Raw genomic sequence first — 26,416 nt, forward strand, 5'->3', positions numbered from 1 at the left:
GCAAGAAAATTTAGATTGTGCATTACCACCTCTTGCAAAATAAGATCAGTATCTTTCACATCGTGGCTTTTTGCAAGGCTGCGAGTCTTACAAGCAAATGATACTCCATAATTTTGTCTAGAAAGGCTCTCCTTGAGGGTGTTTTTTTTAAAGTGTCTTGGTAAAGGTTATTCTGACCACTGTTACGGCATACAATGCTATTTACCTTCTATTTCTTAGGAATTGTTGGTACATAATTAAAATAATTCCGGTGTAATTTGAATGTTCTTATCCATTCCCCCTCAATAACATTATGGCCACCATCTTCCAATATTTAGTTGCCCTAAGACAATTCTACTACGTATGTATCAAGTCAGTGTGAAGATCCCCAGTTACTGAGGCTATTGTATGTTCTTACCAACCGACAGGTGGAGAGGTGTCGGTGATGCAGCATCTTATCCCGGCAAACCAGACTGGATGAGGATAGATCTGTAAACATGAAAAATTTCTAAATTCTGTTGCCTACCTCATATCCCAGTGAGTGATACCATTTTTTGACAAAACCAAGCCTGGGGAAAATTAAAGATATTATATCTCTCTGGGAATCGCTACAGCTTTCACTTTTTGATAGAATCAATGTGCATGAAATCATTCTCCTACCAAAACAGAGCTTTGCCAGATGAAATCATTACAAATCTTTTGCCATTCTAATAAATTTAGTTCTGGAATATATACAGGAGCACAGGGCTTTTTTTCTGGGAAAAGAGGCGGTGGAACTCAGTGGTGGAACTTAAGACCGCACAATGATGTCACTTCGGGTCAGCTGGAACAAGAGGGGAGTTTTTTAAAGTTTAAATCGCCCTCGGTGAAAATGGTCACATGGCCGGTGGCCCCACCCCGATCTCCAGACAGAAGGAAGTTTAGATTGCCCTCTGCACCACTGAGCGGCACGGAGGGCAATCTAAACTCCCCTCTGACTGGAGTTCAGGGGCGGGGCCACCGGCCATGTGACCATTTTTAAGCGGCGTCGGAATTCCGTTCCACCGCGTTCCCGCTGAAAAAAAGCCCTGCAGGAGCACTTAATATATCTTGATATTGCCAGAGTATTACGGGAGAATGATAAGGTGAAGGTGAAGTATGACACCTAAGTCAGAAGAATAGCATATCCAGTTTTAATTTCTGAAGAAAAATGATCCAACAACCTGAAACCGATAAGCTTCATGTACTAATAAAGTTTTACTATTTTTTTTTGTTCACCCCAGACATATATGTGATTTCTATATACCCCAGTCTTATCCTCAGGCTACATATTCCCATGAAGGAACATAATGCTTGGTCACATTATTCAGGGAAAAATTAAATTAACCAGACTGGAACTGAATTCCTGGTGGCAGCATTATCTACTCAAAGGGTGAAATAACAAAATGCTTTAAGACAAAAAAATTAACCACATGATAGAAAAGGAGTCATGATAAGCACATTCAAGGATTTTGGCTTGTGAGTTTTTAATATGCAAGTCCTGCAAGAGTACAATATCTGCATTTTTTCTAAGAAATTTATAAAAAATTTTACATCTCTTGCAAGGTTCGTAGACACCACCATTCACATTGAGAGAGATAATTTTGAATTCTAAGTTAGTCATTCTCAATACTGATTCCAAGCTATTCTTTACTTAATTCCTATCGGTCTTAACTATCTAATTCCAACTTGTCTACCTATAACTTGATACCTGAAAAGGGCCTCCCGCTATCTAAATCTTAAAATTTACCTTATGTTTCCTCACAATAATGTATGTTCAATAGTTATTTAATAAACCCCTTTCATTTCTGTATTGTCCTAACTGAATATGACTTCCCTCTAAATTTAATGTGAAGCCTAGAGTCCCCCATCTATACACAATGCCTTAGCTGATCAGTAAACAATCTCAAATCTCATCTTTTTTGTAGGGTTAATAGAGAGATATCAGGGAAAGCCTGTATGGTTTCACAACCTATTTTTAATGGGTCATTCTATAAAATATTCAGGATAGCATAACGGATTTTAATATTACCAAGGGTTACGATGATGTCTCTGCATACCTCATGTTGCCTTGTTATTCTGGAATTAACCTGAATTATTTCATCACCTGAAACTCTCAGGTATCCAAAGATACCTATAGAAAGGCCCTAGCAATATTGTTTTAAGTTATCCCATGCAATTTTTTCCTTTAGTCCTCTTATTTTAAAACAAGTCCTGCACTCTCTATTTTATCCTCTAATTCTATTATTTTCTCCCTTTATAAACTATTAGCTTTGTTAGCCAATTCTAGTATTGCTACCTTTTTTCTACTCCTGTTAGTGCTGATCTAATCTCTCATTTCTTGTACATCCTTTAGAATCTCAGCAGTTTTCTTTTTGTTTAATGGTAACTTCTTATCCAGGACATCTATCTTATTATGTATCTCAGTCCTAGAATCATCTGGCTTTGAAGGATATGTTTCTCTAATCTTTGAAATTCATTTACAGACAGGTTCCCAACATTCTGAATTGTTACTCACGGGAGGTCACCAGCTCTTCTTCAAAAGGTACAGCCCCCTCCCCTTTGGCATTTGAAGCCTTACTTAAACATGTCTTTACTATGCTATATAACTATATCTATTGTTTATCTACTTAACCTACAAACTATTCAAGGTTATCATCTATAAACCATTACTATACCTTATAAACAATACAAATAAGGAAACTGTAAAAGCAGTATAACTTCTGAGTCAATGAAGTCTTCGATAAGTATAGTTCAAAACAGGTTTCAGGTATGTAAGATCAAAGTGCACAAAGGGAAACAAACGAAAAGTGTTTCTTCAGTAAGCCCATGACCAGTGATTAGATGCAGTTAAAGTCAAGTGCAAAAACGTTCTAGAGGAACAAAGAAAGAGTCGCACTTATTTCAGTCGCTGTCGAATGATTACTCTTCGCCTTGCCCACTCCAATGTCTACAGTAAAGTCGAGAGGCTTCATTTTTAAAACAATGTCAGTCGTTCTCAAACAGATTAATGAAAGCAAATGTGGACCGAGTCTTCACAGCAGGAACCATGAAACCTCTCATCTAGCTTTTATGTTGCTGGGTGGGAGGAGCGACTCTTCTTTGTCTCCAGCTGCAGTGTCTACTCTCATTTTCTCTGGCATGCTGAGTTCTTCAGGTTTTCTCTTCTGCTCTCCCTTCCACTCAGGGGAACAATTTGCCTGAACAGCTTCTTTGTTGTTGTAGACACAAACATACAGCACCACAAGCCAACACAAAGCTGAGGCCAGGAGCCAAGCTGCAGCCAGATGGGGCCATGAAAGCCACCTGAAAGCTCGTCTGGATACGATAAAGTGACACTGATTTCCTCAGCCTCCCCTGATATGAATTGTAAACAAACCTGGATTCTAGCCAAATCCTAGAACATGCCAAGACTCCCAGCATCTCAGAGAAGCAGACCTCACAGGGTCTAAAAGGCCACATTTCTCTGTGTCTGAGAGGGAGGGCAGGAAGCGATGAGCAAGTGCTAGGCTGTGGATTCTCTGATGGGAAGTTGTGAGCCCTTCCTGAAGTTCTTTCTGCAGTGTTATCATAGATATATTTTGTCCCAGATTTGGATTCTCTCAGAAGTAAGGTATGCACTCTGACTGAAGCTCTTTTCGTTTTATGAGCACTGATACGGTTTCCTGCCTATGTGAGCTCAAACTGAACCTCTTTCCAAACTCTGAGCATTTATATGGTTTCTCCCATGTGCATTCTTTGATGGGAAGTAAGGCTTGAATGGTAGCTAAAGCTCTTCCCACATTCTAAGCATTTGTATGAATTGTCCCGTGTGGATTCTGTGATGGTAAATGAGACTTGAACACTCACTAAAGCACTTTCCACATTCTGAACATTTGTATGGTTTGACCTTTGTGTGGATTCTTTGATGGAAAGCAAGTTTTGAAGGGACAATAAAACTCTTTCCACACTCTAAGCAGTTGTATGGTTTGTCCCCTGTGTGGATTCTATGATGGGAAGTTAGCCTTGAACGGACAGTAAAGCACTTTCCACACTCTGAGCATTTATATGGTTTTTCCCCCGTGTGGATTTTTTGATGGGCAGTAAGGCTTTGACGGACAGTAAAGCACTTTCCACACTCTGAGCATTTATACGGTTTTTCCCCTGTGTGGATTCTTTGATGGGCAGTAAGGCTTTGACGGAGAGTAAAGCTCTTTCCACACTCTGAACATAAATATGGTTTTTCTCCTGTGTGGATTCTTTGATGGTAAGTGAGGCCTGAACGATGCCTAAAGCTCTTTCCACAGTCTGAACATTTGTATGGTTTCTCCGCTGTGTGGATTCTTTGATGGGAAGCAAGTTTTGAAGAGACAGTAAAGCTCTTTCCACACTCTGAGCATTTGTATGGTCTCTCTCCTGTGTGGATTCTTTGATGAGATGTAAGGCTTTGACGGACAGTAAAGCTCTTTCCGCACTCTGAACATTTGTATGGTTTCTCCCCTGTGTGGATCTTTTGATGGTAAGTGAGGCCTGGACGATATCTAAAGCTCTTCCCACATTCTGAACATTTGTATGGTTTGTCTCTTGTGTGGATTCTACGATGGGAATTAAGGCTTGAACAGTCAGGAAAGCGTTTTCCACATACTAAACATTTGTATGGTTTGTCCCCTGTGTGGATTCTTTGATGGTAAGTAAAGCCTGTATGGTAACTAAAGCTTTTCCCACATTCTGAGCATTTGTATGGTTTCTCCCCTGTGTGGATTCTATAATGGGAAGTAAGGCTTGAACAGTCAGAAAAGCTCTTCCCACATTCTGAACATTTGTATGGTTTGTCCTCTGTGTGGATGCTGTGATGGGAAGTAAGGTTGGAGTTCTGACTGATGCTCTTTTCACACTCTGAGAATTTCAGTACATTCTTCCCATGTTTCATTCTTTGATGGGCATCAAGGCTTGATTTACCTCTTTGTCTTTCTTTTTGAACCACTATCCCATGAAAAGGAGAACTTTTAGAAGCAACGGATCTCTTCCTCTCTTGAGCTCTGTCTTCCATTGTCTGTTTCTGCCATTCCCCTCCTCTCTTGCTCTCCTCCTCTGTTGGAATAAAGAGAAAAACCAAACGAGGAAGAAATTTTCCATCAGCGAAGAAACCTATTTTTGAATTTGCAGCCTCACAACTGAAACCCACTCTGGCACTGACCTTTAAAGTGCCATACGACTTGGAACCAGCATAGTCGAAGAACTGCCAATTCCTATTTGAACCTTCCTGACCTCTAAGATCACCCAAGGCCCTGTTTTTGGTGCCTCTGCCTTCTAAGGTTACACAGGTGGCAATTCAGGAGAGGTTCTTTCAATCATGATGTCAAAATTATGGAACTCCCTCGCTAGTGATACACGTCTGTCACATTCTCTCTCTCTCTGTCTCCAGTAAAAATTCCATGTCTGTCTGTCTATCTATCTATACACACACACACAAATAATACAAAACTGAATTATTCAAAAAGGCCCTTTTCTCAGCTAAGAGGGCAGTATTGTAGGAAAGGGGTCCCAGATGTTTTGCTAAAGAGTTAGGAACCATAGATTTCACCATCATGTTGCCTTACATATTATCTGTTGCTTTAAATATGTACTCCTATATACTAGTTGTGCTTCATTTGTTTAATGTAAGTCCCAGAACTGATTATGTTCTGTTTCAGCAATTCTTCAACCCCATTTTGGATCCTTGCTAATACTATGTTTTTGTTATATACCAGTTTGGTATAGTGGTTAAGAGCGCGGGACTCTAATCTGGAGAACTAGGTTTGATTCCTCCACGCCTCCACTCGAAGCCAGCTGGATATCCTTGGGTCAGTCACAGCTCTCTCAGAGCTCTCTCAGCCCCACCCACCCCACAGTGTTGTTGTGGGGATAATAACAACATACTTTGTAAACCGCTCTGAGTGGGTGTTAAGTCGTCCTGAAGGTCGGTATATAAATTGAATGTTGTTGCTGTTATTATACACATATACACATACGCGCACACACATATATATGTATGTACGTGTATACATACATGTGTGTGTGTGTATATATACACACATAGACAGACAGACAGACACACACACACACACACACACATATAGTCTTTATAATTTATAGCTACCACAGTAAACCCAACTGGGCAAAAGGTGGGATATAAATGTTGCAAATTAATAAATTGTAAATGCACCATAGCAGAAATCCCTGCTTCCAGTATTTGTCAACCAAAGGCAAAGAGGGAGCCATACCCAGAGAGGCCAGAGTCCTGCCGTTCTCCTCCATGACTTCCCCGTGCAGAGCCCTCTGGCCCGGATCCAGCAAAGCCCACTCCTCCTCTGAGAAGTACACGGCCACATCCTCAAAGCTCACCAGACCCTGAAAGAGGAAGGAAATAGTTGCATGTCTTAGAAAATGAACATAACAGTCTAATCAGAGAGGGAAGGTCAGGTGGTTGGGAGCCCTTGCGTAGGATCCAAAGCTTCTTCAGTGATGTCTAAATCCTTCCAGGATTTGACAGAAGCAAAGACTCCTTCAGCTGCAAGGAGCTGAGAAAAGGACAGGGGGACTGAGGGTCTTCTAAGCCCTTCTCCCCTAAGCTCCCTTCCCTACCTTATCTGGCTGCACGGACGATGCTTTCGCTCTTCCACAGGGAGGGGGAGGCCTACAAGAACCAGGCAACGTCCTTTCAATATCTGTGAGGGACAGAGGAAAGGGTGAAAGATACTTATCCTGCTGTTCATTGCCTAGTCAGAATCCAGGGGCTGAACTTCACCTTTAGAGCCCCGTCATTTTCTCCCACTTGTACCTCCTTGTTCATTAAGGTCATGCCGCTTCTGTCCCCAGGTGGAAACAAAACTACCAAAGCAGTGGCAAAAACTCCACCATAACTGCAAACGTGAGGCATACAAACTGCCGGAACCCCTTTTCGAACTGACATTCAGTTATTAATTTGTTTTACAAAAGAGATGCTGTTTCATATACACACAGTTGGAAGGGAGAAATTTATCTGAAGCTGCAGCAGGAGACATAATTCTGGAGCCACCACCTAAAAAGTCCTGCTTCTTGCTGAAAACTATCCAATGCCAGCAACTGCTGGTATTCACAACAGGGTTTAATTGGTGGACCATAATTCTAATACTTGCAATATTTACAGGGCAATCCTAAGAAGAGTTGCTCCAGTCTAAGCCCATTGGAATTGATGGAGTAACTCTTCTTAGAATTGCACTCTTAGTTCATTTGTAATTTTTGCTTCCTAGATTATAACACCAAGTGAAGAGCTCTGTATGAGTGCAGTCCCTATGCTGCAATAATCTGTATTATACCACGCATTATAAGAGGTAAAATTCTTTTTTTTAAAAAAATTACAGTGTAGCTGTTGCCGGCATTATATATATATATATATATATTTAAAAGAACATCAGGAATGTTTTTACATATTGGTTTCCGGATGTGTGGGCTTGCTTGCTTATTACAAAAATTGCATGACCACTGAGGAAGGCCTTGGGGCCGAAACACATATGGTCTGGTTTAGTGTTGGTCATTTGACTGTATCATCAACTGTATTTGGAGTACCTTATACGTATTTTAAGCATGCCTGTGCAGCCTACTGTTCAGGCCCTATGTTTTTAATTTGAGACTGTGTACACTGTATAATAAACACTTGTTTTAAATATACTTTATAGGTTTTTAACGTGACCTTTGTAGTATCTACTGTTCGTTTAAGTTGAGTTTGTGGGCCCCTCCCTTTCTTTGCTTGTTTATTTTAAACGTTTTGAAACCGCAACAGAAGTGGGAAACCAACATCTTCTCCAGAGAACCTTTCATGGAAATATAAAAGCACGTTGAAGATTCCGGGCTTATTTTCAAGAGGGAGATCAAGGCGAAAACTGGTCTTACCCCATGAGGGAGCACCTCCACCACGTTCTTGTGGTATCCCCCCGAAGAGTGACTTCTGCTTGGGGTCTGATGGAGCCCTCTCTGCCTTGGGGAAAGCCCCTTCTGGTGTCCCCTGAAACAGCAGACAAAGTTTATGGAGAGGAATTAGGAAAGGATTTAAGAAGGCAAATGTCAGAGGCAGATGGGGATATTTCTTGGATGATTTCCTGTTAAAGTTGGGAACTAGGAGAATTTTTAGCACCGTCTTTTTCATAGCCTGCTCATCTCGGAATGAAAGACCCTCACCTGCTCTTCCTGTTTCTTGGCCTCTGCCTGGCTCAGGAGGAATCCCTCTGCCAGGGCCACCGCCTGGGAACTGGTCTCGGGCCCACATCCCCTGACCCAGCTCTCCATCTCCGGGGGCAGGACAGCCAGGAACTGCTCCAGGAGCACTAGGTCCAACATCTCCTTCTTGGTGTGACTTTCTGGCTTCAGCCACCGGTGGCAAAGGTGGTGGAGTCGGCTGCAAACCTCTCGGGGCCCGTCCACTTCCTGGTAATGCAAGCGCCTGAAGCGCTGGCACTCCGCACCTGAACCGGACATGTCCACGCTAAGCATCTTTGGGGCAGATCTTTCCTGGAATTCCTCGTTCTCCCCAGGGTAGATGACATGAGGCCCTTTTCCCGCTTCCAAGCCAGCTGAGTCTTGCTTTTCCATGCCTGCCCTGTTCAAATCAGCCGCCGACCCAGTTGATAGATCACCTTAGTCTGCTGCAGAAGGCCAGGACCGGCAACTGGGTAGCGCTCTTAAGCCCTGCGAAGGCAACAAGGTCTTTTGTGAGCAGCTTCCAGACAGGAAAGCACGGAGGCGCCCTTCAGGCATTTCCCATGAATCTGTCCAGCCCCCACCCCAAGCTATCTAACAGTCCTGAGTCGCTGGAAAATGACATGTCATTTGTCAAATGAATGACAGTTCGTGGGAGTTAGAGATGGAACGCACCTTAGCATAAGGGGTGCTCAAACCCAGGGAGCAAGGGCTCCCTCGTTTCTGATCTTCATTTCTATACTGTCACCACCAGTGGGAAAAAGAGAAGGAGAAAAGGGGGCGGCTGCTCTAACCCCCCTGCCTCAGAAGAGCAATGGACTGAGCTGCAATGTTTGGGGGCCTCAGAAGGAAGGAAGGAAGGAAGGGCCTACTGGGGCCAGACTGAAAAGGCGGAGGAGCCGATCTCCCAATCTCCCGCTCCCCAACCTGCCTCCACCTCTCAGGAAGCCATGGATTATTTTTGGCCCTCCCGGGGGCCCTGTTGGAAGCATAGACTACCCTCTACCACCACCTATCTTCCAAGGGTTGCCAACCTCCAGCTGGGGCCTGGAGATCTCCCAGAACTGCAACAGTTCTCCAGCCCTTGGAGAAAATGACTGTTTTGTGGGGTGGGCTATATGGTGCCATGCCCTGCAGGGGTCGTCCCCCCCCCTCAAATCTCCAGGAATTTCCCAACCCCGAACTGGCAGACCTACTTCTTCCCCATCCCTGCAGCTGCAGCCATTTCCCAGGGAAGGTATTAGTGTTAAATCAGAGGATCGCCCCGGTGCGGCTCTGCAATCGCCCCGCAGCAGCATCTGGGCAGGCCAGCGCCGGAGCTTTGGTCCCCGCCCGCTGCCCCGGGCCTTCCTTCTCCCCCTTGAGACTCCCCTTCGCCCAAAGACGATCTTAACTCACCGCGACTCAGAGGGTCGGAGCCGGCGTGGGAAAGCCAGAGGCCATTTTCCCACGGCGCGGAGGCGAGGTGGGGGCGGGGTGGGCTTGGACAGGAAGTGACCTCACGACACCGCCTCCCTCGCTGCCGCTCTAGGAAAAGAAGGCTCTCTGCATTTAACCCCTAGATGGAATCTCTCCCCGGGAAGCGCTCTGCAGGATCAGGGGGCAGGCTTTGCGGATGGAGACAGACCGGCTCCTACCCAACCAACTTCAACGCATCCTCAGTGCCTTGCAGCCCATACTAAACAATGCTACTCTTCTCTCTCGAGCATCAGGAGGGAAATCTTTTCTTGCCCGTAGGCAGCGCCCTAACCTTAAACAACTTCCCATTCATAATATTTATGCCATTTTAATAGTCCGCCTTTCTCCAGAGGATCCAAAGGATCCAGAGGAGTTAGCCGCATTAGTCTGCAGTAGCAAAACAGTAGAGTCCAGCAGCACCTTTGAGACTAACCAACTTTATTGCAGCGTAAGCTTTCGAGAGCCACAGCTCTCCTTGTCAGTTGCATCTGATGAAGAGAACTGTGGTTCTTGAAGGCTTACGCTACAGTAAAGTTGGTCAGTCTTAAAGGTGCTACTGGACTCTTTCTGAGACTCAAGGCCGATAACGTAGTGCACCATTAGTACAATCAGGACATTTCTGTAAACAACTTTAGTTGCAGGTGCATGCATAGGAGTCAATGACATAAGCAACATGCTTATATACTGCCCTACTGGGAGATTAGTGCCACACTCGGAGCAGTGAACATGTCCGTGTTATTATCCCCACACTACATCAGGTGAGCTAGGGCTGAGTGGAGTGGCTTACCCAAGGCCACCTGCAGAGCTCATGGCAGTAGTGAGAATCGAACCAGCAGAGCGCTGATTTGTAGCCCAGCCACTTAACCTCTATGCTACAGCTTTCTTTTTTCCTCGCTTCTCATTTATGAATTTCTAAACTAGCCTCCTAACTGCCGTTTCTGCAACAGCTTTGCAAGGTTATGCTAGGGCCGGCAGCCAAAGGCTCGTTTTCCATCAACCTTGTTCTATGAAGGTAGTAGGTATCTTGTTTTTGATATATCTGCAACAGAGAAGCCATCCTGCTTCGTCTTCCAGCCTTAGTAAATTATTCCTAAGGGTGTACAACACTGAGAAAACCAAGGCCGTATCTGACATATGTTGCAACACAAACTAATCCATGGGTAATCAACACGAAATATAACACTAGAATGAGAGGATATTTTAAAAATGGTTTCCAATGCAATCACTCTACAATACCATGGTACAGAAGGCCACACAGATGTCTAGAAAAATGAGCTAGATTTTTTCGTAGGGGGATGAAGGTTATTTCAGTCTTGAAACAATGTTCTTTATCCATCTCTATCATCCAAGAATGTTTATAGCTGTCCCCACCGCTGTATGTGCTAACCACTTTAACTAATTGTGACGAAGCGAACTGCGGTTCTCGAAAGCTTATGCTACAGTAAAGTTGGTTAGTCTTTAAGGTGCTACTGGACTCTTTTCTATTTAACTAATTGTGGTATCTGTTAGGAAAGGTGGCAGTACGAAGAGCGGAAGACCCAAAATTAGATGGTTTGATTCAATAAATGAAGCCACAGCATCCAGCATCCAGGCTACAAGCAAGGCTGTTAATAATAGGATGTTTGGAAGGTTGTTGATTCATAGGGTTGCTGTAAATTGGATGTGATTTGAAAGCACACAAAACACACACATATAGGGGTTTTTTTATCACATTGGAGCAGCAGTTTGTCAAAGCCCCATTTTCCTTACAGCTCCACTGCATTCAAGTACCACAGGGGTAGAAGAGATTTCTTTGCCACCACTGCTAAGATAGCACAGGCCTTCAACCAGGATCTAAGCTGTGTGTGATTAGATTTGTTGCAGATCTTCTTAGCCACCATAGCTGCTCGCTCCTGGGTCCAAGGGTCTGAGCTGTTCTCGCTGCTTAAAAGCCCAAAGATCCATGAATGTATCCATGTGAATTCACATTCAAGGGCCTGCCAGTGTGTAGTATCAGACAGAAATCCAGAGCGACATGCAAGTTTTCCATTTGCTGCAAAGTATATGTAGTTCCCTCCCAACCCCATCATCTGTTGGAAACTACCAAGCAACTTCGCTGGCTGGTTTCTGTGACTGGAAAATGCAATGGAAAATATCAGCAAACAAATGCAGTCCAAATTGAGCTAAACTTGCTGCAAGTTTTTAAATGGCAACCAAAAATCACACATTTGAAAGAGCCTGCTATAAAAATCACAGGGAACACAACTTCTTGGAAGGCTCCTTAATATTTTTGTACAGAGTGCACTTAAATGTTACGGACTCCTTGTGCTTTGATTCCTCTCAAACTTTCTCCAATTATACTACGAAATGCCTACTTGCCATCTTCATTCCTTGGCACTAGAGTCAGTCTATAACAAAAAGATCTTTTAAAAAAAAGTGGCGAGTCCAGATTTGGGGCATATTCCCTCCTACACAAATCCTGAACCCTATGGCCCCAGTGCCCGCAAGGACAGGAGTCAGACAATGGGAGTTTCTCTCTTATACTTGGCTATTTTGGAGGATTCTAAGACCGGTTTTGGAAAGCAGGCTCACTCAAAAGACACATACAGACCACATGTGCCAATAGCAGTGATCTACACCCACTGCCAAGCATTCAAGGTGGAATATGATAGGTTATTGCTGTTTATCAAGTTTATAGTAGGAACTAGTACTGAAAGGTAACCTCAAGAAAAGGTATAACCAAGGGCCATCTTCCTCCTACGTAATCAAGACTGAATGGAAGAACTGCTATGTACCTCATAGGATAGAGCGATGTATTTCACTGAACACTGCAATGGGTGAAATTAGGAAGAGGCATTTCTCTTTAATTAAAGTACTGACAGGCAAGGATTTGGCCCCTAGTACAGAAAGTGTTCATATATCCACCATCATTCAGATGTGAGGCAAGAATGCCACCGCCCCAGAAATTTAGATCAAGTCTGGCAGAAGAGGAACACACACACAGTAGAAACGGATTCACAAGTCCATTAGGAACACAGCTGCCAATTTCCCCGTGGAAGCTTAAGGTGCAGGTAGCTGACTCTGGGGAAGCATGAGTATTTTCCGGGCTGGTGAGTTTTCCAATCCCTGGAAAGTCCTTGCTCCTGAAAGAGGAGATAAAAAAAAAACATTACTTATCCCCACACACCTTCCTGCTTAATGGAAAACAAGCAGAGAACAGATACAACATTTATAAGCAAACTCATTCATCTACAACCTTCCACCTGTGTGGAAGAACACCTGCCATGTTGAGAAACCTAATAATCAAACAAGACAGCATTCTTCAAGGACTGAGCTGGGACCCTCCCCACCACTACATGCTTTGTAAGCACAGAACCCCTTTGGGTCCATTCCAGAACAATTTGTCTCTAGACCTCATTATCCCATTCTAGTTAGGGCCTAGAACTGACCGATAGAGTAGCCCATATCTTTCCAGCACTGAACATAGCAGGAGGATAATCTCTTTGCTCTCCTGTATCTTGAATGCCTCCATTAATAAAGGGCAGAAAAGCAGTGGCCTCAATTACATCATCATCATTTGGTTGTGTTGTTAATCTAGCAAAATAACAGTAACAGCAACAATAATAGTGTGCTCATATACCACCCTTCTGGATAGATTAATACCACATTCAGAGTGGTGAACAAAGTCAGTGTTATTTATTATCCCAACAATACAGCTGGGGAGCTGGGGCTGAGAGGAGTGGCTTACCCAAGGCCACCTGCTGAGCTCATGGCAGGAACGGGAGTCGAACCAACAGAGTGCTAATTCGCAACCCAACCACTTAACCATTCTGCTACAGCAGCTCTCATAAACAAGCAACCAGGAAGGGAAACTCCTGTAAAGCTGGAAAAACAATTTGTTCAGACACGTGGACTAATTCAAAGTATTTGTACTGTACACTCTCAGCCCAATGATCTCAAGGTGACTTCTGTTCAAGATAATATTCAAAACAAAACCCAGCCCATGAAACCAACAATTTCTTAAGCAACCTCAACCCAAGAAAACCGAGTAGGAGCAAAAAGGAAATATAAAGGAAGTGGGGAAAATACAAATTACATTATCAAGGGGAAAAATTACATTATCGAGGGGAAAAAAATATGTGGGCTAATAACTGTGAAATCTGCAGCAAGATAGCACTATGATACTGCAAGCTGTACTGAATAATTTACGACATACGCAATCTGAGCCGAAGTCCAGGGGCTACTAGCTACAAAAGTCAGAGAATGCAAAAGGAAGACAGGGTACCCCAGTCAGTGGGAATTACCAAGGAAGGATCAACTTGGAAGGCTGCAAGTATTTGATGCAAGAAGGTTTCGCTCTAGCACCAAGGGAACAACCACCGAGGATGAGGGCGTGGAGAACCTGGGCCCCCCTCCTGCAACTGCGTTGTTTACTGGATGCATTATACTGATATTTACATAATTATCAAACACTGCAATAATCTGTCTCAGTGACAAAGGGAGATCGTATCCAATGTATCTGGGAAATCACTGGATTGCTTGTAACACAGATACATTTGGAAATATTCCCACAACTTTCACATGCACAGTTATTTTTATCTCTAGGCCCTGGAGGAACGTCATGCATGTTAATACAGGGAGAAAAGTTAGGAATGTATTTTAGGATTTGTTCTGCTGTCTAAAGCTGTGCTTTGCACTCACTTGATTATGAGGTAACCTTTCCCCCCTCGGTCATAAAAATGCTCACCAAGTTGCTCCGATAACTTCTGGAGATGCCGCGTATTGTCCTCCATGAAGGCTTGAAAAACATTTACAGCCTGATGAATTTCATCCAGCTGAGGAAAGGCAAAACATTTTCAGATAAAAAGCCAACACTGAGGCAATCCCACCAGAAATACTCAGCAACAGGAATCAATTCTGAAGCCATCTTTTCTCTAGGTAGCCAACTCCAGCGTATCGCTTGCCTTCATTCTGACTGAGCGCTATCTAAGAACAACTCCCAGTTGGCAAGTCTTTTAAAGCATATAATACATTTTGACTGTAGTGGTAGACAGCCGTTTTTGTAGACTCGTATACATACTGCATACTCTGGCATGCACAAAGACTTCAGGGACGGGGTCAGACACTAATATTTCACACAGCGGCAACATTGAGGGGGACTAGGCAGTCAGTCAATGGGAGGAAACTCAGTCAACAGCTACTTGCTTTGTGGAACCTGGCTCTTATCCCCTAGATGCTTTTGAATGCACCATGAATTCTGCAAACATTTGACCATGCCTTGTAATATCTGCCGCTCACAGATGACTGACTGCCCTCCCTTTAGCAAGCAATATACATGGCTAAAGGCAGCAACAGGAAAGCAAAGCCCTTCAAAGCTACTACTTTGCAGGAAGAGCAGGCTACAAATTTATAAAATAATAAAAATAAACTGCAATGGAAGTGCTGCTCCATACAAAATACTGCGTGCAATCATCTGAAGGCAGCAACCATAACCCTTGTTAAAAATCTCTCCATCTTATGAAGTGAGCTTCGCCTCACGAAAACCTATCCCCTGAGCCCACTTGGTTGGGGAAGGCGGACTATAAATTTAAGCAAATAAATAAATAAAATAAAATTTTGCTGGTTTTGAATGTGCTACTGGATCTGAATTTTGTTCATCTCTCCAAAGACGTGATTCTGCCTCACAGTGCCACCTGTTCAATGACTTCCAATAGCAACTGCATACTGTTTAGAATGTGGGGGGATGAGGACCAATCAGGCCACATACGCAAATGACCTCTATGTTCCAATGGTCTCTGAGTGGGGAATGAGTTGTGGAATGTTGTGAGCCCCAATCAGCCCACATACGCAAATGACCTTGGAAGGCTAGGGAAGAGTGGCCGAGCTGGATCTTATTTAAGCCACCGTTACTTACCACTAGCTCCATGGAGTCAAACAGATCTCCTTGAGAGTCCAGTATTTTCTGGTAGTCTGGTTTGGTTTGGAGCACGTGGGCCTGCGATGATCCAACGTAGCTAATGGGCTCCTCCGGCACTGGCTTCAGTTTGCACTGCTGCAGTTGGCTTGAAGACAAAAGGCACACATTTCAAAAGCTGCCAGTCTATAGAGCTCATCTTGGATGGGGGACCCCTGCAGCAGCGGCATGGATCTGGGAGGTGATAACAAGCCACACAAATCCCTTTCTCCCACACTGCCACTGGTTGGGAGCAAGATGCATTGTGGGTACCCCAAGTGACTTGCCCCTAGATCTGAGTGTCCAGTGAGCTTCCCATACATTATTATCTCAGTGATCCTCATCAACCAACCCATAAGGCATTAGAATCACCACCCCCATGCTGCTGATGAGCAGCTAATGCCAAGCGAATAGGGCTTCCTTCACTCCTATACACCTCATATACCAGATGAGGAATAAATCAAATCTACACAAGTGATTTACTTTTACACATTATATATAGCGAATGAATGGGAAACAGCATAAGGTTATCACATTTATATGGCAATTTTCTAAACCAAAAGAAAATACGCAATAGTGTCAAAGTTTAGATGATAAACTTGATTTGTATATGTAATTAAACTTGGAAGATATACAGACATACCAATGCATACTCCTAATCTACAACACTCATGACTGAAATGAACAAACCATTCAAACATAACATATTATAAGATATCAAAACTCCTCAAATTTGTTTTAAAGAAACATTAACAATTTCTCTCGTATAAGGGTGAACAGCTGCCAAAGCACTAGTCTCCTACGGGAAAAGAAATTCACAAGCTGTTCAGGTTACAACTTCTGAATTACTTCAACAGCGCTGTTTTATGCTCTGATACTGTATCTTCAGTTAGCATGCCTCAAAATGGGAAAGGTGAACAATCTAACCTTGATATTTCCTCAGCATTTCTTTGGTAAGACCAGAGCAATCTATCCCAAGCTTGGTCCTCTTCAGAGAGCCTGTAGAATGAAGGCAAAAGACCAGTTTCTAGGCATGGCAGACTATACAACGTTAACCTAGAACCAAGGCTGGTTTACACGAGCAACGTATGGAGGATTGTCTATGATTTTCTTAACCAGGCTTCAAAATAGCTATTGTTAAAGTATGGTTTTGCTCTAAGAGAGACACACAAGGCGGCTTTTAGTGTCAGAAGGTTTCTATTTAACTCTCGCCTGTGTCCTTCTCCCTTTTCCTTAATTTCTCCCACAGGCTCTCGCCTGTGTCCTTCTCCCTTTTCCTTAACTCCTATCACTCATCAGTGATGCCACTAAAATCATCAAGGCAATACTACCTAGGCTAATGCTGAAAGGCGAGAGAAGACAGATTTCACATCACAAGGGCATGGCCCATTTCCAACCTGGCGGACACTGGCAAAGCTATGTTTACACTGGGAATAAGCACTGCTAAAGTAAGTCAGCATTGACATTCCCTTCAGCGTACATAAACAGCATGACTTTATGACTGAATATAAATACTAGCATTCAAAACAATACATCTCGGTAGGCTAGGACTAAATATCTGCAGTTCTACAGGGCAAGGCTGCATAATTTTGCAAACACCAGCCAGTGGCTCATGCTCGCTCTTACCTGGCTATGTTCTCCCTCAAGGTCATCAGTGATTCATTTAAAGCAGGATCTGACGAGTCGCTAAAACACAGAAAGCTTAAATGGTCACAGCAACGTGGCAGAGAAAATCGTGACAGCATCAGTGTATGCTCCACGCTCTGTCCTGCCCACTTTAGAAGGCCCCTTACACGGTCTCCGCATCCAGAACCCGAGCAGGTTCACTCCCAACCACTTCGCTTCTATAGCATCAGGGTCAACTTTCAGACCGTTCACTGGTACCAAGGAGAAAGGACACTCTTAACTGTGTTCATACCATTGGAAGAAGTGGAAGTCAGAAAGGCAAGACTTCCAATAAGCATGACTTGAGTGTTGAGACTGTTTTAACTATCAACTGACTAGAGTGACCAACGGGAAGCGGCCATTACCCTTCCGATTCTTCAAAGCATTTTTGAAGAGTTCCATCTAGGTCCAACCTCTTAGTGCAGAATCTCAGGTCTTCGCCAATCTCCTTCACTGAAAGTGGAGAAAAAGACAAAAAAGAGAACTGGATTCCAAGCGGCACGAAGCGGTGCTCATAGAAGCAAACGTTGACTTTTGAATAGGCATAATAGGAGGCGACGTCAAAGGGGAGGTCTTGACTGCTATGATCTGTTGGTTGCCCTTACGGGGCAGTTGGTTGGCCTCTTGCGAAACAGGATGCTGGAGCTGATGGTCTTAATGCCATGCCCCCTTCTGCTTTGGGAGGCAGTGGCAGTGGGGCGAAGTGGACATATGCAGCAGGATGGAGGGGATGTCACTGAAAACATTCTCCCTTTTCCTCATGGGAAGTGGAAAGATAAGGTGGAAGAGTAGGTCAGGAAAAAGGAATTTCAGGCTATTTGCTTTGGCTTGTGTGTCACGTCAGCTCACACTGATTAAACCGTTTGCTTCCAAGTTATGTTCCAGTAAGGTGAGCAAAGGCAGGCAAGTTTCCTTTAAAGAAACTGTCCAACTCTACCTATTTTCTCTTGCAACACAGGACCGCATGGATGCAACAGGTATATTCTAAGGGATACTCAGAGCCCACTTAAAGTTGCCATTGAGGTAAAAGCCCATGTTTTGCATGCAAACGGTGCTAAGTTCCACTAGCAGCAACACCAGAGAGATCAATCTTGGAAATCCACTGCCTGAATAGACAATACTAGACCTCTTCATTAACCAAGTATGAACCCTAGAATATGGCTTAAATCACTCTCTAATGTGTAAGGGATTCCATGGCAGAGTCTAAGGAGATCCTTGATAAACAGCTTCACATGGAAAGCATTTCTGGAAGGTTGAGAGGATGACACCTGCTACATAATTTTAAACATGGAAGCCCTGCATAGGGTTTCCTTTAAAGAGAGTGAGACACTACTTGGAAAAGTCTGTTCAAATTCTCTTTGGCAAGGCCTTCACGGGTGACTTTGCTTTCTCAGTCATTAAACCAGAAGAGATGATGAAGAATTTAAGAACACAAGATTAAAACAAGGCACTGTTATGCTGGAAGGAATGGCCGATGCACGTTCTCCAAATGGACTGGACAGGCGAAATCATCAACATGAAGAATTTTTAGACAGCTGTCTAAAACAGCTGTCTAGACAGCCTTTCTGCTAAGCAGAACACAAAAGACCTACCTTTCCGTTCAAAGGTTTCAGGATTAAACCCTTCAGAATGCTTTAAGGAATCCTTAAACTTCTGGGCAGCATACTGGGTGGAGAGAAGGGGAAGACATATTTAGGAGTGTGCAGTTTTTATGCTTGTTCCAATGTCGCCAACATAGACAAGATGTATGATTGTTAGAGCAATTCGAAAGGAACAGGAAGGTATCGAAGAGCAGAAGAAAGGACCTGCAAGCTAAAGATGACCACACACTTCTCACCATGGTAGCTTGCACCAGGATGACCAATGCATGTATTCTCAAGGATCATACCAGACAATGGTCTGGGGGCCCGAAGGTACATAAGATGACCCCTTCTCCGGTGGGGAGACCTTTAAATGAAATTGGTGCCATGTAGCAATTTACAGTCATGGACTGTAGCTGAAGTACTGCATACAAAACCCCAAAGGATTTCCTTCCAAAAAGAATCTTATAAAAGTCAATCTGTGTAAAGTTCTCCTACCTCTGGATGGTCCAAAGGCCTTATCCGTTGATTTGAGGGACCCAGCTTCAGCAGGAGGGGGAATTGTAAGAAGGGGACTGCCAGCTTGAAACATCTGAGTGTTTTTTCTCTCTCCTGCTGTAGGTATTTGTAGCCTGGGTGTGGCCAAGGGTGCAAACTGAGGAGCCAGAGCCCAGGGGCTGTTTTTGGATTACAGCCCACGGCCACAGCCAACTGGACTGACCTGGTGGACATCAATTCAGGATGTCTTGTCTACTTTTTTAAAACTGTTTGTAAATTTGGATTCTCTTTACCGGTTTAGAGGAGTTTAGTCAACTAATTTTGTGTCTAAATAGATGTGAAACATGTCAGGGAAGTGAGGAACGAACAGAAGCAGATTCTGAAGGGCTGCATTTATTAGTCACCCTTCAACTTAAAGGACAACTGAACTCTGTACTAAAACAGCACACACCACTGAAGCCGCGCATACGTTGTGTAATTTTACACAAACGTGTGCAGCAGAATATAATCATTAAAGATCAGAGAGGCTAAAACAGAGAGAGCGTCTTAGGCTTGCCAATCTTACCTGAAAACTGGAAAGGAGAAGCTGCGCCATCCTGTCCTTTTCTGGCAAGTCCAGGCCGATTGCTTTACTCAGTTCTGAAAATCAAGCAAAACACTACTTGAATTCCTGGACTACTCAATGGATATTTTAACTGCCTAGTTTAGAAGTATTTCCAGGGGGGTACATTAAGCTGATGGTCACCTTTCCAAAGGATAACTGGTGGCTAACTAGTTTTGTCCTTCTAAAAAACGTTCCCGATCTATATCAGCTGCAGCATTGTAGGTACCTGAAAGGTTCCACGATATTGTCACGCTGTTTACTGCTGATTTTGAGTAATATTTATACTGGTTGTTGTGGGTTTTCCGGGCTGTATTGCCGTGGTCTTGGCATTGTAGTTCCTGACGTTTCGCCAGCAGCTGTGGCTGGCATCCTCAGAGGTGTAGCACCAAAAGACAGAGATCTCTCAGTGTCACGGTGTGGAGAAGGATGACTCAGCCCAACCCCACCTTCCTGAGTAGATATAAATTACCTGCCAACATCTTTTCCACACTGTGACACTGAGAGATCTCTGTCTTTTGGTGCTACACCTCTGAAGATGCCAGCCACAGCTGCTGGCGAAACGTCAGGAACTACAATGCCAAGACCACGGCAATACAGCCCGGAAAACCCACAACAACCATCGTTCTCCAGCCGTGAAAGCCTTCAACAATACAATATTTATACTGTTTCTACCCCAAGAGCTTTGTCCCTACCAGAGACAGATCAATGACATTATCGGGATTAAAGGGAAGTTGGCCCTGGAAAATTTCCACTAGATTTGAATTGTTTTCACTCTAACGTTATCCTACACTGGCATTATGCTAGACAGGGGCCTGCTTTATGGATACTGCAATGCAGCTATGCAAGTGGACCTTATGCCAGAAAAACAGCTTGCCATTTCCAGCTCCCAAGTAAAGCTAATCATCTATGTGCAGGTATTACCTACATTAGCTTCAGTTTTTTGGACAGAGGAAAACACCAGCAGCATTTACACCAGACATTGTTCAAAGCTATTCTTCTGGGGAAATGATCAACAAGGCCAGGCTTGTTTCTAGTAGTTGCTAAACAGAGAAGCTCTGATTAGCAAGATGCCTTTTAAAATGAACTCATTGTTCAAAAATACTGTCTTGCTTATGCAGCCTATCTTCAGTCACGCAGTTGAGATCCTTGTATTGTGATGACAGCTGCTGATGAAGCAACTTTTTAAAAATCTGCACAGCCAATCAGATCACCAGTGATCACTTAGAAGCCATGCTGAGCAAAAGCCCCACACACTTTCTAAAAAAAAAAAAAAACTGGCAGTGCCCAGAAAGGTGTTCACAGGTGCCATGGTGCCCACGGGCACCATGTTGGAGAAACCTGCTCTAGCTCAAAGATCTACAGTCTATCCTGGTAAATAACCTTTCCTTTGCTGATTAACTGTATTCTAGTTCAGTGGCTCCCAAAGTTTGCTTTAATTAAGTCTTTTTAAGCTGGAGAAGGGAAGGAGAGCTCATTTACAACTTCTTAAAGACTAAAGGAACTACTCTGACAGCACACATTCTCATCACATATCCCAGGAAGTGCAGATAGAGAGGCCTGTTTCAATGTCTGAAATGAACTTTTCATGAGAATACACACTATCCCATTGATCCCAGCCTTCAGTACAGGTAGTAGAGAGCTATTCAAGTTAAGCCAGTAAAGGCACAGCCAAAAATGGGAGATGTTCAAACACATTTCTCATATAAAGATACTCTACTTTGGTCCTTTTTGATGGAAGGTCCTTTATGAGCATGTTTTACAGCAACATATATTCAGGCATAGTTCATTTAGGATTTGGAACTGGAGAGTTTCGCCTACCAGTTCCTACCTAGCTTAATCATAAAGTTGTGTTGGGAAACCTACCGGTAACATCTGCATGTAGAGGCGGCAGAGACTTCCGGCGATTAGTATCCAGTTTCACACTGCGACGACTCAAGGACGGACGTGAGACTCGTGGGCTAGGGAGCTGCCCCAAAGAAACATTCAATGAAGTAGAAGCCTTCCCGACTTCCGGATTCAGTCTCTGAGGGGATGGTCTCTTAGGGCTGGGGCAACAGTCATCAACCTTCTTGGGACTGGGATTTCTAGATTGTTTTTTCTTGCTAGACGCAGAGGGACTGGTCCTTGTGTCATCCTGAGCATCACATCCGGAACTAGCCATTCCCTCTGAATTGGGAAAACATGCAATTTCCATTTTCTCCTGGCTGGGAGGATTCTCTGAAATAAAGGGGGAAATACTGCTCGAAGCTGATAATCAACACAAACAAATCAACTTACAGACTCAGGAGTCTAGTGGAATAATAAAGGTGTTTCTTTTAAAAGTCCCCAACAGATGGGCACAGCAGGCAAGATGATAATATAAATATACTGCTAAAAAAGGTCTCAGTATGTCCAACAACAAAAGGTATATTGTATAATCTAATATGAAGGTCATTTTGACAGTGAAACAAAGATATGGGGTGACAATGACAAAATTATATTTTCTTAATTTCCCCCCCCCTGGTGCTGCCGTTCCACTGCTAAGCAAACTGGCATAACTTGGTTGAGAATTAAGCTGTTCTTCATTAATCTTTTTATTTAATGCTCCTGTTGGTGACAACAGAACTATGCCCGTGTTATTCACGCAAAACACTTCTCAGCATAATAATTCTGTTACCTAATGCTTCAAAAACATGTGCTCCACCTTCAAGGCCCAACTCCTTTCTCCGAGAGCTAAACAAAAATGGTTATTTTTCATGGGGTGCTACAGAGATTTCAAACCTCCTCAACTTGATATCAGACACACAGAGGAAAACTTTTATGCTTCTACCAAAAAAGCAGCACAGTGAATCTCCCTGCCTGTTTGAAAACATTATTTCTGTCACAAGATTTTCAGCAGGTTTGGCGACGAGTTACTTTGCATGTTTTCTTTCCAGTTACCTTGTCCTTATTTGCCGAACCCTGAATACCTTCTGCTTCTAATCCTATGAGCATTTATTTGAAATTAGCCCTAAGCTTCTGTTTTAAATGCTTGTTTTAAAATGTGCATAGCCAGTCCCATCAGTCCCTTTAAACTACCACTTTCACCTTGAGTGACTCATTTTTCACCATTATAGGGCAGGGTATTTGTACCCCCGGACCTGCACTTCGCTATACACGCAGGCTCAATTGTCCTTATTCAAGCCTCAAACACATTGGACTGCCACTTCAATATGAATAGGATTTCTACCTTTTCCCCCTTCAAAAGAAGCTGTGGATTAAACAGCTAAATGATATGCAAAAACTCAACCTGGGAGGACCCCTTGGAAAAAATGTAAAGGTTGAAGTCAGGCTTACCACAGTACAGTTATAGGCAGCTTGTGCATGGGGGAAATGTGACAAGCAAATTACTTAAAATTTGGAGTGATGGATTTACTGTTGGGGAAGATGGGGGGGGGGGGGGGTTTGGAAAATTCCTGGAGATTTGGGGGGGGAGCTTGGGGGAGGCAAGGTTTGGGGAAGAAGATGGGGGTTTGGAGAAATTCCTAGAAATTTGGAGGGGGCTGGAAGGGCAAGGGCTTGGAGAAGATGATGGGAGGTTGAGACATTCCTGGAAATTTGGGGAGGGAGAGGTTTGGGGGGAAAGATGGGGGTTTGGAGAAATTTCTGGATATTAGGGGGAGGCTGGGGAGGGGGAGGTTTGGGGAATAAGATGGGAGTTCGTGGAAATTCCTGGAAATCGGGGGGGGGGCGCTGAGAAGGGCGAGGTTTGAGGAAAAGAATGGGGATTTGGGGGAAATTCCTGGGAATCTGGGGGGAGGCTGGAGAAGGCGCAGTTTGAGGAAGATGGGGTTTTGGGGAAATTCCTGAAGATTTGGGGGTGGAAGCTGGGGAGGGCAGGGTCTGGCCAGTGGGATATAATGCCATCGAGTCCCCCCTCCAAAGCAGCCCTTTTCTCCAGGGGAGCTGACCTCTGTAATCTGGAAATCAGATGCAATCCCGGGAGATCTCTAGCCCCCCTCCCCTGGAGGTTGGCAACCCACAGGCTTCAAGCAGACTGCCCCAGAAGACAGGGCGGGGCGGGGGGGGCTTTCCTCAGCCAAGGCCCCTTCAGTACAAGCACCAACCGCCGCTCCAGCAAGAGCTCGGGAACGCTTGACGCGGCCGTTGGGCCGTTGTCGAATTCGGCCTCTCCCTCCCGCTCACTCACCCGCACGCAGCTGCTCGGCTTCCATTTCGCGGCTTCGGCTCGATTTAAGCCAGCGCGCCCCCGCGCAGGCGCCCTAAACGCCCTTCCTTCTAGCCCGCCCCTCTGAAACCGCTCGCGCGTAACTAGGGAAACGGGGGCGTTCCTATTCGCGCGCGCCGGGCGAGCCTGCTCTGGTCAGATCTGGGAAGCTAAGCAGGGTCGGCTTTGGTTAGAAATTGGATGGGTGACCTGCAATGAGGGTTGCAGAGACAGGCAATGTCAAGCCACCTGTTAGTCTTTCGGCCTGAAAAATCCCAGCAGGAGTCGCTATAAATCAGTAAAGTGTCCAGTAGCTCCTTTAAGACTAACCAACTTTATTGTAGCATAAGCTTTTGAGAACCACAGTTTTTGTCCGATGCATGCATCTGACGAAAAGAGCTGTGGTTCTTGAAAGTTTATGCATCTGGTGCAGAGAGCTGTGGTTCTCGAAAGCTTATGCTACAATAAAGTTGGTTAGTCTTAAAGGTGCTACTGGACTCTTGCAACTACAGACTAACAAGGCTAACTCCTCTGGATCTACAAATACAAGCATTTACATACCCCAGCTAGGATCTAGAGTGTTTGTGGCAAAGCAGGCTCTCATTGAAGGCTATTTTGGGGCACACGAAACTGGCAAATGATTCCAGAAGAGCAGCAAAATCAACAGGCCCTCCACCTACCCCTCTTAAACCCCCGGCCCCGGACGTGCTCCTCTGCACAGCTCAGCTCTAAGGAAGCCCCCGCTTGCCCTCCATCTGATGAACTGGGCTTGAGCCTCCAAAAATTTAAGACTGGAATAAAACCTTGTTCACATTTAAGATGCCACAATCCTTTACTCCTGCTGCAAGTTTACCAGGACTACCAGCCTAGCATCGTGCCTATGAAATGCAGCCGCTTTCACCCTGCCCCAAAAGTCCCCTCCTCCGACCAATGAATGAATTGCCTCTCTAGCCCTTTTCAATCTCTATAGTTCCGGTCTGCGCTCACGAGGAACTCGAAACCTCCCCCCGGCCAGCAGAGGTCGCTGTCGCTTTCGTTGTCCTTTTATGGCAACGAGATACTAAAAAGGCCACCATAGCCTGAGCCTGCTGGGAAATGTAGTTTGGCTGGTTGGCATTTAAAGCGCTAAAATAAAAGTGTGACGCTTTTACAGGCACATAGACTAGCAAGTAACATGACCAAAAGCAACAAAAAAAGGGAGTTTAAGAGCTGGGAACTATATCAGATTTCCAAAATACATCAGGAACCCACCTTTTTTTTTGTAACTTCTGGGAAGCATATGGTTCAGTAATTTAGGCAAACTTTCATGAATCAAAAGAACTTGCATTTTGTTTTTAAGAATGAAACCTAGAATTTTCATCAACATTAACAAGCTATATCTGCTGCTCATTTTGTAGAGAATCTGATCTGTTTAGACTGTGACAAATCCACGCTTCCAATATACTGCAAGATACTGAGCTTGTATGGAAAATACAGCCATTAAGGCCCATCCTAGAAAAGAATATTTTATCTTACAATTGAACTAGTCAGTTGCCGGGCTCCTTGGTGTAGACACAATGGCAATCTTTCCTGTGTCAGGTAGTTCATTTTGCAAAGGCCAGGAAGACAGAAAAATTGCTCCACAACTAAAACAGTATTAAGTGTGAAACAGTAAAAGTATACGAAGGCAGAACAAAATTTAACCTCCCTGCCTTAGGGACTTTTTCGCCTTTTGAAAATTGACTGTGAGGTCCAATATCTGGTGAAAACGGACGTCATAAGGAAGAGAATTCACTTTGGTTTCTTCACCTGTGGTGTGAGCCTGGCTTCCCAGTTTGTGTAACAGTTATACATACAGCCAAATAGATCCATTTCAGAAGCTATAATTTTCTTTCCGCTCACATTCTAAGTAGGCTGGTCCATTTTATTTTTAAAACTACCTCATATACATTTACATATTCATTTTTCAATTCGCTACTTTTTTAAAAAAAAACTGGATTAAATGAACAACTTCCCTGGCGATGACGACAATTCTTAGCAATATTCTCAGGCTCCAGCCAGTTGCTTCTCCTGCAAACCTTCAGAACCGTTTCTTCCAAAGATTGGCCATCATAAGGAAAGTATGTTTGGGCTGGGTGCAGTGAAGGCACTTTCTAAATGACATCACTGCTCTAAAACTGTTACATCTGACTTCCACCCATGTATCTAACAAATGAACGAGGCTGTATGTGTACATACTAACACTGGGGCTTCTTTTCTATACTACAATCTTGAAAACTGCCAACCCCCAAAAACATGAAGGAAGGCTTGGAAAGAGGCAGGAA

General features: G+C 44.0%; 2 protein-coding genes across 2 annotated transcripts; both read right to left on the reverse strand.

Annotated features, from left to right (window-relative positions):
- Window positions 1-1,459: 1,459 nt before the first annotated feature.
- On the reverse strand, window positions 1,460-9,656 carry LOC129346626 (zinc finger protein ZFP2-like). Its single transcript, XM_055003977.1, has 6 exons — window positions 9,589-9,656; window positions 8,173-8,679; window positions 7,888-7,999; window positions 6,601-6,683; window positions 6,240-6,366; window positions 1,460-5,067 (listed from the first exon to the last, which is right to left on the reverse strand). Exons 2-6 carry the CDS (start codon window positions 8,581-8,583, stop codon window positions 3,764-3,766), a joined length of 2,037 nt encoding a protein of 678 aa, XP_054859952.1. The 5' UTR covers window positions 8,584-8,679; window positions 9,589-9,656; the 3' UTR covers window positions 1,460-3,763.
- A 2,809-nt stretch (window positions 9,657-12,465) lies between these two features.
- DSN1 (DSN1 component of MIS12 kinetochore complex) lies at window positions 12,466-24,168 on the reverse strand. Its single transcript, XM_055003700.1, has 10 exons — window positions 24,096-24,168; window positions 21,791-22,144; window positions 19,889-19,962; window positions 18,838-18,910; window positions 17,611-17,698; window positions 17,207-17,266; window positions 16,508-16,579; window positions 15,542-15,689; window positions 14,375-14,462; window positions 12,466-12,770 (listed from the first exon to the last, which is right to left on the reverse strand). The coding sequence occupies exons 1-10, from the start codon at window positions 24,118-24,120 to the stop codon at window positions 12,688-12,690; spliced, it is 1,065 nt and encodes a 354-aa protein (XP_054859675.1). The 5' UTR covers window positions 24,121-24,168; the 3' UTR covers window positions 12,466-12,687.
- Window positions 24,169-26,416: the final 2,248 nt, after the last annotated feature.

This window comes from Eublepharis macularius, chromosome 19, assembly GCF_028583425.1.
Source record: "Eublepharis macularius isolate TG4126 chromosome 19, MPM_Emac_v1.0, whole genome shotgun sequence".
In the NCBI taxonomy this organism is placed as follows: domain Eukaryota; kingdom Metazoa; phylum Chordata; class Lepidosauria; order Squamata; family Eublepharidae; genus Eublepharis; species Eublepharis macularius.